The sequence below is a fragment of the Ochotona curzoniae genome, unplaced genomic scaffold (assembly GCF_017591425.1).
Source record: "Ochotona curzoniae isolate NIBS_2020 unplaced genomic scaffold, NIBS_Ocur_1.0 contig_1014, whole genome shotgun sequence".
NCBI lineage: Eukaryota > Metazoa > Chordata > Mammalia > Lagomorpha > Ochotonidae > Ochotona > Ochotona curzoniae.
In genome coordinates, this window is record NW_024464920.1 from 45,715,418 (window position 1) to 45,730,000 (window position 14,583).

General features: G+C 52.7%; 1 protein-coding gene across 2 annotated transcripts in view; it reads right to left on the reverse strand.

Moving 5' to 3' along the window:
* Nucleotides 1–14,583, reverse strand: part of MYH9 (myosin heavy chain 9) — an 84,135-nt gene that overhangs the window by 49,043 nt on the left and 20,509 nt on the right. For both annotated transcript variants that reach the window (XM_040985398.1, XM_040985406.1), the window contains exon 2: nucleotides 4,779–5,130. In XM_040985398.1, coding sequence (XP_040841332.1) covers nucleotides 4,779–5,111 — 333 coding nt within the window. In that variant the 5' untranslated portion in view covers nucleotides 5,112–5,130. The remainder of the gene's footprint in view (nucleotides 1–4,778; nucleotides 5,131–14,583) is intronic.

Genomic DNA, 14,583 nt, shown 5'->3' on the forward strand with positions numbered 1-14,583 from the left:
CAGCTGACACCCTTAAGGTGTGGCACCCCTGGGCAGGCATGGGGCCCAGCAGTCAGGACACAGGGTCCATATGGAGCACCTGTTTGGATCCCTAGCACCAGCCCGACTCCAGCGTGGTGCTCAACGTGCTGGTTTCCAGCCTCCCACTCGGCAGACCTGGACGGAGTTCTAGGCTCGCAGCCTCGGTCCCCACCCTAGCCCCAGTCACGGCATGTATCCGAGGAATGAGCCAGAGGATGAGAACTCGCTCCATTTCTCAGACAGAAATTTTAAGAAATAAAAGAAAATCTCCTGGAGCCAAATGTCCCAAGTTTAAGTGTCAAGAAGGACAACTTTCTTGTACTTCTCTATCCACATCTCAACCAAGGGATGGCAGAAGCCTACCTCAGGGGTGGGGGTGGCAAGAATTAAGTGAGACAGTCCTCGATGTGGTCTCAGAAGGTCGCCCTGAGTGGGCGGGGACAGCAGTGTCTGTTGGCAATGCTTTATACACATCCATCTTTCCTCAGTGTCTTGAGGCAGCTCCACATTCCCTGTGACTTTGAATTTGTTTACTAGTACATTCCCCGCTGGTTTTTTTCCTTGTAAGACTTCACACACAGCTGCATGAGATGCCCTCCTCTGCTGCCCCACTCCCTGAGACCACCCAGAGGCAGGTGCTCAGCTAGGGGATGCAGTTTTTTCCAGGCATCCAGAGCAAGCCAAGTACCCAGCCCCCAGGAAACTGGGCTGCAAGCCAGGAGGCAACCCTGTACCTCGGGCTCCACACACCTGCCCTGCCTCTGTTCAGTGAGACAGAAGATCATGAGGCACAGGGCAAAGCTGGGAGCAGGCTCAGCTCCCCACTCCCCCTCCACCAGCACCACCAAGCCGCTAAAGCTGGCCATGGTCACGAAGACCAGCTGCCCAAGCTCCTTACAGCTCTCTATTATTTCCAGGGATAATAGACCAGGGGCCTCTATCTTTACTGTTCATGGTTCTACCCACAATCCAAGAACAGCCAATACCCGAGAGGCCACACTGCAGTGTCTACCCAGTGCCTTCTTCATGTGTGTGCCTGCTAGGGTCCTACCTTTCAAACTGAGGGTCTGCACAGGAACCAGTCATGAAGACAAAGGTTTCTCCTAGGCACTGCCCAAAGTCTCCAGCACTTGGATTTTCTCAAGCAGGAGTTAGGCTAAAGGCAGGACTCAGAGGCAGCCGGCAGCCACCAGCCACACACTGGTCTGCATTCAAAAGAGCAGCTGAGCTTGGAGCCCAGCAAGTGTGTTTGGCTGACACTTCTGTTTGCAGGAGGGAATGTGCAGGGCCCTTGACTTCCTTTTCTTCCTGGGATAATCAGTCATTTGTCTTCCCTCTAAGCACTCTTTTTTTACGAGGGACGGGGAAAGCTCTGAAGCAGAGAAGACCAAAGACAATAATTGGCCACCTGCAGGCTTCAGGATTTTGGGAAGCAGGGGGCGAATGGACCATCCTCCTGTCCCCCACTGCGTAACTGGCGGGTGGGGACAGGACAGAAGGCCAGAGAGCAGAGAGGTCATCCCAGGAGCTCAGAAACAATCTAGCTTTGTCCTGGGCTTTGGAGGAAACCCACACTCTAGGAAATCCAGTCTGAGGAAATAAAAACCAAGGACATGTGGTGACACGTAGGGAGTACCACAGAGCCAGATGTTTGAGAACAGCTGGGAGCAAGAGTGGCAGCAGGTAGAGGGTTATCAAACAAGCCTTTGGGACAGCTAAGTGGGCAGATGGTCCCGTGGAGAGGTCCACAGGGGCTTAAGGTTCTCCAGGCTAATCCCATGACACTGATGGAATGAACGTAGTAGCTCAGGTGGGAGGGACGGGATGTGAGCAAGCGGCTCCTCTCCCACACAGACAAGGCCATGCCGGGCTGCTGGCCCCATTCACGGGCCACACAGGCCCTTTGTGCCCAGCCCAGGGGCCTCACCCCCCTGAAGAAAAAGAGCAGCTGTGGTGCAGAATTAGCCACACCACCCACCATGCCGGCAAACAGAGGCACAAAGGCTCTAGCCGCCGCTTGGCAGCTTGTGGCAGGGAGCTGGCCAGTGAACGAGGCGGTACCCCTTGCTTAGGCAGCCCCACCAAGTGGCTCTGATCCCCACCCCCAGCTCTGCACCTGCTAGAGTCTCCACTACAACAGTGGCTAGGACAATCAACTTCCCCTCTAGTGTTGTCACTTAGAGAAGACCAGGCCAGGGGACAGCATCCTGGGAGGGAGCTGATGGCAAAGCAAAGCAGCTACATTGAGTTCTTGCCTCCGGTCAAAGAGCTATAGGCAAAGCCCTGCTCCTGCCCACCAGCTCCACCGGCAGAGGACAAGGCATGAGCCTTGCTCACAGAGGGATGATGCAGCAGCTAACACTGATTGCTCTGCTCTGGTGACTAGTACTGCTCAATGGACCACGGAAAGATCACCTAAGCAGCTGCTGAGGCAAGTGCATGCTCTCAGCTTGGGTCACACATGTACCCCCAGCTCACCCTGGGAATCCTGAACGGGATCCTGATCAACCAGGAGGAGTTAGCGTCATGCAAACAGTGAAACAGTGGCAGCCACGAGTGTGCAAGCCCTGCACTGGCCCAAGTGCTGTGGGATCCTCTGCACAATTCTCATAGACGAGGAAGTGAGGTGCCACACCGCTGCGTCTCCTTCATAGGCAATAAACAACCAGGGGCTGGGTCCTGAAACAACCAGGGACCTGAAGCTCCAACTCCACCGCCCTGAGGGCTTCACTTTACTGAGCAGAGAATGCCTGAGCACAGTGGCACAGCAGGGGCAAGGGGACATGAGCTTGATGCCTGCCTAGAGGAGCGTCCCCTTCCCACACAGTGGGACTGTACTGCCCCTCCCACCCATGCAGGGTCAGCACTGTGGCTCAAATGACTAATCTTGAACCTCCAGGCATGCCAATACATAAGGGGTTGGTTCGTGTTCCAGCTGCCCCACCTCCCATCCAGCTGCTTGCTTATGTCCTGGGAAAGCAGTAGGGGATGGCCCAAAGCCTTGGAACCCCGTACCTGGTGTAGGAGACCCAGAAGAAGCTCCTGGCTCCTAGCTTCAGATCAACTGGCTCAACTCTGGCTACTGCAGCCATTTGGGGAGTGAACCAAAGGATGGAAGGTCTTTCTGGCTCTCCTGTCTGTAAATCTGCTTTTCCCAAAAAAGTAAATGAATAAATATTTTAATCTTAAAAAAAAAAAGGAAGGAAGGAATAGAGAGAAATAAAAAAAGAAGGAAAGAAGGAAGGAAGGACAGACCCTACTTCTGCAAGTCACCAAAGCTGAATCCCAGGGGCCACTGACAATACTTTAATCTCGCTCAGACAATATTCTCATAAAGAAAGCAGATGAGGGGTCACCAGGCTGGGAGTCAAGAAACCCTGCCCTGCCAGCACCTTGCTGTGTGACCTCACCTAAGTTTCTTGCTATCTCTGGGCCCCAATCTTTCTTGCCTGCCATGGCAGAAAGTTGGGCTCAGCTGCTGTCATCAAGAATGGCTTTTGCAAGGAGACTACCCCATGCATCCACTTGGTGACAGGTCCTTGACATGCCATGCTGGTCCCCAGAAGCTGGTCATGAAGATAAGTATTTCCAGTTTACCTCAGCCATCAGCAAGGGAACGCAGTCCTCACAGGCGGTCTGGCTGGGGTAGGATCCCGGGTAGCCCAAGGTGACCACAGCTCAGCCGAGGCTTGAGCACACTAAAGGATACTGACAAAGGACCAGAGGGTCAGGGAATGTGCCCTAGTCACTCTGAAATCCTATGGCAGATTCCATGGCTGACCCCTACATGTGTGATCATGGGCAGAGCCCTTGGCCTAACACTCAGCCTTGCCATCTGGAAATGGGAGGGTTGGACCCATCACATGGCACCTTCCCTTCCAGCTGAAGAGCATTTGGAGAACTGCTCTACCATGCCCCAGATGAGAAGACCAAGACCGCCCCAGGGCCATGGTTAAACACAGAGCTATTTTAGGAATCACAAGAACCAGACAGAGAGAGTCCCTTCTGGGGACAGAGCCAGAGAACAGCTCTGAAGTGAAGGGAAGAACTTGGGAGTGATGCTAGAAAGAACTGTATGACACCAGGTCTGGGAGAACTCAGGGCCTGTCCCCAAGGCTGTGGGCAAATGCTCATCTTCACTCTACCATGGTGGGGAGCTGCCTTCCTGTAAATCAGCCCTGTGGTAGGACGCAGAAAAGGCTGGACCCATGGTGCACCTGAACTTGTACACATGCCATCCTCAAGCTTCTACCAGACATGCTGCACCCGTGGCCAGCCAGGAGATGGGGGAATGTTCTGAATGGACTCTCAGTTCAACCTTATTCTTGAACACACTCGCTAGAGAATCAGATATACTAATGTCCTTAAATTCTACAAAAAAACAAGGTGGCAGAGACACCAACGATGAGACTGTGTTAAGCAGTGAGTAGGAAGGTGACCAGAAACAAGGTGGGAAACCTGGAGACATCCCCTGCTTTGGAAGGGGTTCACCACACAGGCCTGGACCTACTGAAGGCCCAAGACCAGGGCAGCCCCAACCTGTAGGTACTCCTCCCTCCATTTGGCTACCAGGGGCTTCCTACCATGCTTGTGGCTGCACAGGAAAAAGTCCTGCTATGGGAATATTCCAGTAGGACTCTCAGATGCTGAAGTTTGAGACTGCCACCTCCCCAACTGTTGCTTGGAGTCCGCCCCTTCCTAACCCCAGTGCCAGTGGCGGAAGGGCTGCCTGCTGCCCAGCCCCCAGGACTACTCACATAGATGAGCCCTGAGTAGTAGCGCTCCTTGAGGTTGTGCAGGACGGACGCCTCGTTGAGGCACGTGAGCTCGGCCATGTCCTCCACCTTGGAGAACTTGGGCGGGTTCATCTTCTGGATGTCATCCTTGTTCACCTTGACCTTCTTCCCATTCTCCACCAGCTCCACAATGGCCTCCTCGCCCACCTCTTCCTTGAGGCTGGCAGGCTCGAAGCCGCTCTTGTCGGAAGGCACCCATACCAGCTTCTTGGCTGCCCAGTCAGCCTGGGCCAGTGGGTTATTGATGAAATTTTTGTCCACGTAGAGATACTTATCAGCAGCTTGCTGTGCCATGGTGACTTACAGCCAGGACCTAACAGAGTGGGAAAATGTGCAAAACGTTAGCCTTGTCTAGTCATACCTACCCTCTCCCAGACCAAGGCTGTAGCCAATTGCAGACATACAACAGTGGCCCCCTGCGATTAGGCCGCACGGTGTGGACAAGTACACACCACGACATTCACTCAAGAGTAACGTGCCCTAACGTTGCATTTCTCAGAAAGCAACTCATCACCACGTGACCCACAGGTGCAAAGCCATCAGCCACACGAGGGTCACACACTCTCCCCTCTTCTCTATGAGAACTGCACAGATCACAGTGCAAATAACACATCACCAGAACACATGTGCCAGAATTACCCTGGTCGGCACTTTCAGGAGAAAGATGAGTATCACTGAAAGAACAGGATAATAGCACAAACTGTCAGAAACTAGTGGTAAATGGTAAGCTGTATCGTCCTAGGGTCAATATATAACCAAACAAATCTACAAACAAAACTGCTGTGCCCAGGGATGCGCTCAGCCAAGAGTCTCAAGGACAGACACCCAGGCTCCTAGGGCGGCAGCCCACACAATTTAGGAGGACTTCCAACAAAAACGGGTTTCTAATTAGCCACCAAAGCCATCTGATTACCACACACAGTGGAAGCTTCAGTTTAAAAACCTTTTGCTTTCTTTAAAGTCAACAAAAGCAAGAAAGGAAAACACGACTCTGTGTTCCCCATATTTTAGTCCCATAGTGATAATGAAGTAGAAAGAAACACGGCGACAGGCCCAGCACAGTAGTCTAGTGGCTAAATCCTTGCACACGCAGGATCCCATGTGGGCACTGGTTCATGTGTCCCAGCCGCTCCACTTCCCTTCCAGCTCCCTGGTTGTGGTCTGGGAAAGCATTAGAGGACAGCCCAAAGCCTTGGGACCCTGTAACCACATGGGAGACCTGAAAGACGCTTCTGGCTCCTGGCTTTGGACCAGCTCAGCCATTGCAGCCACCTGGAGAGTGAACCAGCAGACAAATCTTTCTGTCTTCTCCTTTTCTCTGTAAATCTGATTTATTTATTTATTGGAAAGTCAGATATACAGAGAGGAGAAACAGAGAGGAAGTTCTTCCGTCCGATGATTCATTCCCCAAGTGACCACAACGGCTGGTGCTGAGCCAGGTCTCCCATGCGGGTGCAGGGTCCCATAGCTTTGGGCCGTCCTTGACTGCTTTCCCAGGCCACAAGCAGGGAGCTGGATGGGAAGTGGAGCTACCGGGATTAGAACCAGCGCCCATATGGGATCCCGGCACGTTCAAGGTGAGAACTTTAGCCGCTAGGCCACGCTGCCGGGCCCAAAATAAATAAATCATTTTTTAAAAAAAAGAAAGAAAAAGAAAAGAAATAAGGTGAGAGGAAAGGAAGTCAGACTCTGGGAAGCGTCAGGCAGAGCAAGAATACCTCCCCTCCAGGAGCACTGAGGCCTTTTTGCTTTCTTCAAAACTCATTTGCAAAACAGAGACAATCAAATAACCATCCCTTCCATCTGTGGTGGTTTATAGTGCATAAAGCGCTTTCATACACATCTCACCATCTCAAAAGAGCTTTGTCATGAAACTATACACTTGGGAAGACACTGTCCTTAGCCCCATTTTACAGATACGGAAGTCTGAGTTCCAAGGAGTGCTTCCGGGCCTGGCCAGGACCTCCATGAGGACTGTGCAGTCCTACTCGAGCCATGGTCTTCTCACAGCTTCTCCCAGGAGTTACCCTTCCCTACAGGTGCAGGCTGGGATCAGCCTAGAGGACTGCTCCTGGATTCAAAGCAGGAAAGCCTGGCCTAAGACTCGCAGCCCACGGACACTGAGGGCTGCAACCAGAGGCCACGGGGTCCAGCTCCAGACACAGGAGGCCTTTCCCTCCCTCCAGGAGATCAAGTTGTAACTTCCCTTCACCCCGCCCCATGCCCTGAAAATCCAGGAAGGCCCAGATCCAAACCAGAGGTGCTCAGCTCTCACGTGTTCAGATTCCAACGAGGACCAGGACTGCACAAAGCTGGGGGCCTAGGAGGAAAAGAACAAAGGGAAAAGCCTGGGCTACCCAGACCTTCTTATCTGGGCTCCTTAAATGGTTTCCAGATCAAGCCTTAGGGGCTGCCCTGGACCCACTCCAGCAGGGGCTGTTTTTTTAGGAAATCTGGGGCTCCAGGCAAATTCAAGGGCAGGCTCAGCAGCTCCCCCAGCTGGTGGCTTCGCTTATGGTCCCAGCCCAGGGAGTCCTGCAGTCTCTTGCAGGGGACTAGGGGCCACCATTCACCTGCAAGACCACCTTTGCCAGGGAAGGCAGGGCCTGGTTACTCTTCATCTTTCCTGTGGGCATAAGATCTACAGGAGCAACAGGAGCCAGGGCACAGTCAGCTTCCTCTGCTGCCACCACAGGCACACAGGCCAGCCCAGCCAGGCAAACCCGAGACCTCTTGCCCAGAGTAAATTCTCTGCTGCTTCTCTGCTGTGCATTGGACCGACTGGCCTCCCCAGTAGTCCCCTCCTCACATCCATGCCTGGCCCCCAGAGCCTGGGATGACTACACAGAGCACAGGGTCTCACCTATGGCCAGGCTCTCAACCCTCCCACAGATCGCAGACCCACAAAGGATACGATGACTCCCCATCAACACAGAGGGAGCCTCACTTGAACCCCATCATGCAAAATCCCAAGTCCACTGCCAGTGTAGAGTTTCTGATACCTGAGCACATGACTGCTGCCATTCACGAGACCCCTGCCACAGGAAGCTGGAAAAGGGACAGTTAGCCAGCCCCAACAGGCCAGCCTTGAGCTCAGTTCTCTTACCATCTCACCTGGCCACTCGCTCTGGCAAAGGACCCTGTGTCCCCAATCTGGATGTAAGTGAGGAAACTCAAAGAAGGCACATCCTTTGCCCGGAGTGACCCAGCCACCCTGCAGTGTGAGATGCTAACCCAGGGCTGCCTGGCCACTTGTGCCTGGCTGGCCCGGGACTGGAGTGAACTGCCAGCCAGCTGAACATGATACACAGAGTGGACAAGGTGGCATTCCACAGCACTCGACAAATATTTACTGATGTCATTGGGCAGGGAGGGAGGCCGATGGTGAAATTTCCCTGTGTGACCTGTCAAGAAACAGCATGCCTAACAACTCAGCATTGCTCACCCTGATGCTGTCAGCAGCATGCGAATAGCCCAGCGGCCATGGCCCCTGTCAGACTCCACTTCCTCCCAGCCACGCCAAAGCAAAGGCAGCCTGGCCTCTCAGCAGCCCATGGGCTCCCATATGTGCCAGGTGCTGGGCACTGGACAAACTGCTGGGGCCTTTCTTTGGTGGTCACAAACAGTACAGCAAGCAACAGGGAAGAATCGACCTGACGTATGGCCCTCTGCTCCTCGCCATGCCTTCAGGCGTGGGTGGGAAAGCGGAGGACAGCCTCGAGCAAGCACTGTCCACTCCTGGAGAGCAAGTCCTGCTTCCTGGAAGAGGACAGGCTACAATCCATCCCCTTGGCCTGACCCAATGCAGAAGGCTGCTCCCTCTGCCTCTGAAGCCCTTTTCATGAGACAAGAACCAGAGGCAGGGCCAAGGACAGAGCTTGGCTTTCTGCTGGAATGACGTGGGTGAGTAACAGTGCCAAGATCAATACCAGGGTTAGACCAGTTGGGAGGGTTGCGGAGGTCACGACAAACAATGGAGTTCCTATGAAAGGCCCCCTTCCTTGCCCGCCTGGCAGGAATGCCCACATTCAGAGACTCGATGGCCACGCAGCTTCAGTTTGTAAAGAAGCTCCTGGGGTGTGTATGCGCAGTCAGTGCACCCTCCCCAGGATGCAGGCATACCCCGTGACCTGAACCCACTGCATATATACCCCAGAGAGCTGATGCAGACCAAGGCAGAGGCGCCTGACAGGTGGCTGGGGAGACAAACCACAATTCGCAGCAGCCAGCATCCTGCCACTCCTCGCCCTGACCCGGCACCCTGCTCAACCGCCGGACACTTTTCTAAACATAATGAAAACCTTTCAGAAGTGAAAGGAAAGCATCCTCCCTGAACTTCTGAGCCAATCTTCTCGGTCAACTTTGTTTTGTAATGGTCCCTTCTTGTCCTGGCTCATAGGAACACTGGATTCACCATCACAGACACAGGAGCTTCCCATCTCTCAAGGGCTGGAATCCACTTATACAGACTATTTTAACCAAATGCTCCACTGGCACAGAGAGGGAAGTGAATTCTATTGGTTCATGCTACCTGGAGGAAGCCAGTCTTAACACTGATGACATTGATGGCTGCATAATTTTCCAAAGTGCTTTCCTTTTAATGACTGCTCATAAAGTGTCCCAGCCACCTGAGATAAATTCCCAGAAGTGGAGTTATAGGCTCTTCACTCTCCTGCCAGGGCCACGACAGGCGTTAAGAGGCAGGAACTCAATCCAGGTCTCCCACACAGGTGGCAAGAGTCCAAATACTTGAGTCTGCCTCCCAGGGTCTGCGGTAGCTGGGAGCCAGGAGCCAGGAGCCAGAGCTGGCTCTCCACCCAGGCACCCCAGAGCAAGGCACATGCAACGTGGCTGCTTGGCTAGCTGCCTGTCTTGTCTCAGTAATTTTATGTGTGTGAGATGTACTGCTAAGTACTTTTCCCAAAGGGCCGATTCAGCTTGCGCTGCCATCCAGTGGAGTGTTTATCTAAGGACTACCCTGCTAGCAGTACTCACAGGAACAATTTCCATGGCTGTAACCAGCAGGCACTCAAGGAGTTAAGCAGGCGACCAGCGGCCATCAGAGACCAGATGAGGCTGAGGCGTCCCCAGCCCATCCATGAGCTTCCTGTGGATACCAGTCCAACTCCAAGAAACCCCAGCAGTTGCCTTTTTAGGACATATTCGAGCAGGATACAACCAGACACTAAATTAGAACTCTCAGGAAATGATGAAACTGAAAATAAATAGGTTGACCAAAAACCTCTTCTTTCAGCCCAAAATGAAATTCCTTGAGCATCTGCCTCCTCCCATTCTCCCCAAATATCCATTTGGACCTTTTAGTCCTCATTTTCCTAAAGAATCCTCTCCCCTCCCTTCCCATGTCTGTCTTTATTCGTGTCTATTCAGGAACCAAGCTGCTGACACCTTAAAGACAAAATGAGCCTACTCAGCCAGGCCAGAGGGCCATAATGTCGGGAACAGCTCTGCCTAGACAGTAAGCACTGACCTACGCCCGCTTTGGGCCCAGACCTAGGGCTGGGAGCTTTCAAATCATCACGCAGCGCCCCGCACACTGACAGCCAGTGAATGACAGCTACACTTCACCCCTCAAGGCTCCAGTCACGTCCCAAGGAGTGTGTGTCACCACCTCCTTTGACAGATGAAGGAGGCCACCCTTATTCACACTCAGACCCTGTGCCCTCCACGCCCTGCTCAGTCTCCATTCTCTGTCCCTCAGTGAGGATCTCAGGGCTCTGGGCAGGAAACCAAGACCACGTCGCCCCCTACAACCGGGGTTAAGCAGATATTCACCAACAATGTCTCTGGAAGCAAAGGCCACCTCCTCCTCAAGCTGGCCATGCAAGGACTCTATACTTTGAACCTGCAATCGCTAGAGCCCAGAGGAGGAAGGTGGGGTGTGACATTGGGCAAGCCACTGGAGTCCTCCTGACCTGCCAGGAGTTGAACAAACCAGTAATCCATGGCCTTGGTATACTGGGTTCCAGTTCAGAGACCCCACCCCAGGGACTGGGAGGCTCTCTGCCCACTGACTCATTGAGTAAATAGCCCTTATTCTTCAATCTGCACCCTCAACCCTATGTTCCCCAGTGAACACAGATGAACACGAGCCTTCTCTCTCTCTCTCTCTCCCCACCCTCACCCCTTATAGCTGCTGTTTTTGAGTTTAACGAAAATTACCAAAGTGCCTGAATCCCATAGCTAGACAGGCTCCTGGAAAGCAGCCACTAAGCAAACAGAAACTTTCAAAGCCATCAGACTGACTTGTTCAATTGGCTCATATACTGAGGATGGCATAGACACACACAGAGCCAGTGGTCCATATGGCCAGCACTGCATGCAAGAGACAGAAAGCAAGTGCCATGGCTTCCCTCCCTCTGGTTTACCGCTGGAGTCAACACCCAAACACAGGCGACACCCATCACACAGACCTGCCCTATGGATGACTGAGATGCAATCAGTCACCTGCTGTGTGTGACCTTGGGCCCAGGAAGCTTTCTGACCAACTGTAAATGCAGACTTCCTGTTGCCCCCACCCACTCTATTTTCCAGGGTTGTTTACCTCACATCCATACACTCCTTAAACCTACCCCAACACTCTTGCCAGGTTCTGGAGAATGGGCAGAAAGCTGGTGGGTGAAAGGAAGAGACAGCAGAAAAGTATTCCAGGCTAAAGGGGAAGCTCCAACCAACCATCAGAAAGGGGGTGCACTGGCTCACAGACGACAGATGTGAGCAGCAGGGCAGGGTCTCCATTCTACAATGTTCAACGTTCCAGGCCACAAAACTGTGTCATGGCCTATCCAGCCCACTGCATGTGATAAGCAAACACATTTCCAGACATCACCCCACATCAAGACCCCAGATGTAAAGGGATGTGGTAGTCAAGCACAGCAAAGTGAAGCCCAAACTCTGCTTAGTACATCTTTTTCCAGCAGGGTCCTCAGGCCCAAACAATTCCAGCACTCTAACAGTGACTGCTGGGAATGGCAGAAAGGGGGGCTATTCCTTGGCACTGTCTTTTCCTGGGTCTGACCTAGGTTCACCTACTGGACTGTATGTACTTTACAGTAAACAATTTAAAAACCAATCAATCAGGCAAGAGGGACGGCTGTGCCTCCCTAGCAATGACGCCCATCAGAACCTCCAAGGCAGCAAGGCAGTGACTCACAAGCCAAGTTCACCTGTGTCGAGCAGGCCAGGTGGCAGCCACCTCTCTGGAACAGGGGTCACTTCTATGGTGGGGTCAGCTTACTCTTTCAAAATTACTGCTGAATGTTTTAGGGTAGATCCAGGAGTTGACAGGCCCCCCACCATGCCATCTCAGGGAGCACTTCCACCCAGAGCTCTTTCTTATGCCATGCCCAGCATGCCTAAGCACAGACAAAGAGCCGTCTCCAGGTGAAGGACCCATAACCGCCATGCCTCTACTCCACAAAGTGGAACCTGCTCCGGGTCCTGACATCAGAAAAAAATCTGTTCATGTGGTCAGCCCAGACAGTCACTGTAAATGCCTGCCTGGTGCCATTAGCAAGCCTTCCACTACTGCCATCATCAGTGCCCTGCCCAGTCCTGGCCATGTCACTGTCGTGTCCCCAACTCCCCACTCTTCCCAGACTATAGCAACCTACCCCATGGCCTCCCTTCTTCCACAGAACTCCTTCTCATCAGCCTTCAGGATGACTCACCTTAATTCCTACTCTCACTGCCTCCTGTTTGATAGGTATTACTGGGCCTGTCCTACAGGCCCAGCGGCTCCACATCTTTGGGTAAAATCTAATCACTTTCCTATGCTAAGCAAGCCTTGTGACCGGGTCATTCATTTTGTCTCCACCCTCCTTTCTATCTCTTTCTATGTCCTCCCCAAACCCCTGCTCACTCCCCACTCTTTGAAGAAGCAGTGCCCCCAGAAATGTGCCCCCACTCTGTGAGCCCCTCCCTGACACCTCTCCCTGTGCTCCACACCCAGTTCCACTGCAGGGGGCTGAGTGGCTGCATCCCAGGGAGCTGGGAACAGGGAGAATCACGGCCACCTCATTTCCAGTGGCCAGTTGTAAAGGTCTGACCAGAGCAGTGGTCAAGTTTCCTGAATGAGCAAATGAAATAGCAACCAGGCAATGAAGAGTAACATGGACAGGGTAGTCTTTAAGAGGTTGGAAAATCCCTTGGACTGTGCCAAGGAGCCAAAGTTGAAGAAAAGGGAGGACTCAAGCTAAAAGCTTACATGAAGCTTCCCAAACCAAGCCACTGGTGGATTAATTTTCATCTCCTCAAAACAAAATGGAAAAGCATTATTAGGAATGTTGAGATACACAGAGAAGTAGGTATGCATATGACCTATTGATCCCCTAAAAGCTTTACGTAAGGTTTTCTGGAACTTTCTAGCACTTTCTGGTCAAACAAGGTAGAACACCTACTATCAGATCAGCATACCAGACAGGGCTTAACAGTTGTGACCTCTGCTCTCCTTGGGATGCGGTGAGTATGCATGTGTCCGAAGCATCCACCAGTGTGTGCCAGCTAAGTGTGGGAGCCCCCAGTCCATGGCACCAAGTCAACACCAACAAACAGAACCACTCCATGTGGTGCTACGAATTCCAACACAAATCCTCCTAAGACACCATGACCAGATGGAATGGCACCGCTCTGGGGCTTGCCAGACCTGGGTCTGAATCCCATGAACCCACGACCCAAGCTCCCAGTTCTTTCAGCCATGAAACAGCTAGTTAGCACCTCAATTTACCAGCCCTAGAGTGAGAGAAAAATACCCACCAGCAAGGAATCACACACTTCTAGGGAATTTCCTTCTCTCTCACCCTCCTGACTGAAGGAACCCACACCCTTTCTAAGGGATCTCTGGAACTTTCCACAAGTTCAGTGCCCTTTGTCTAGGTTCCACCTGTCCACAGAGGAAGACATGGTGGGGTGTGGTGACTCCTGACCACAGTGACTTTACAAGAACAACCCATGGCCATGTGGGGTGGCAAGGCAGGATGTCCACAGAAGGTTCTGAGAAGCCTGCAGTCAAGAAACCTGCTTGGGGCCAGTACTGTGGTATAGCAGGCTAAGCCTCTGCCTATGACACCAGTATCCCACATGGGCACCGGTTCGTCTCCTGGCTGCTCCACTTCTGTTCCAGCTCCTTGTTTATGGCTCAGGAAAGCAGTGGAGGGTGGCTCAAATCCTTGGGAAACCTAGAAAAAGCTGTAGTCACTGTAGCTATTTGGAGAGTGTGCCAGAAGATGAAAGATTTGTCTATCCTTCTCTCTGTAACTCTTTCAAATGAAAATTAATAAATCGTAAGGAAAGAAAAGAAAAGGAAAAGGAAAAGAAAGGAAACCTACTTAACTGCACCTGACTGAGGTCAGCACTCAGGAATAGCCTGCAGAAAAACTCCTCTATGCTGCTGCGGGTCTTGCCATTCTGACAGGATGCCTAAGAGGCTGGTGGTGGACGAGCTCGACTGGAGTCAGTGTGGTGCTGCCCAGTGGGCCCCACACCTGTGTCCCCTACAGCCCCTGGTCTTGGCTTTCCACTTACAGACTGTCCTATTCGGCTACCATGAGGGAGTAACTACACCAACACCAGGGTTGCTAGAACAGCTAGTCATGGGGAGGGTCAAACCAGTGCGCTACCCCCGTCACCTGGGACTACCCCTCCATGGGCTCACTCCCACGGGCTTATTTAGAAGTGAGGGGTTGGGGATCCGGCTCCTTCAGGTTGCCCAGGGCCCAGAAGGCAGAAGCCTTAGGAATGGGAGGGCAGT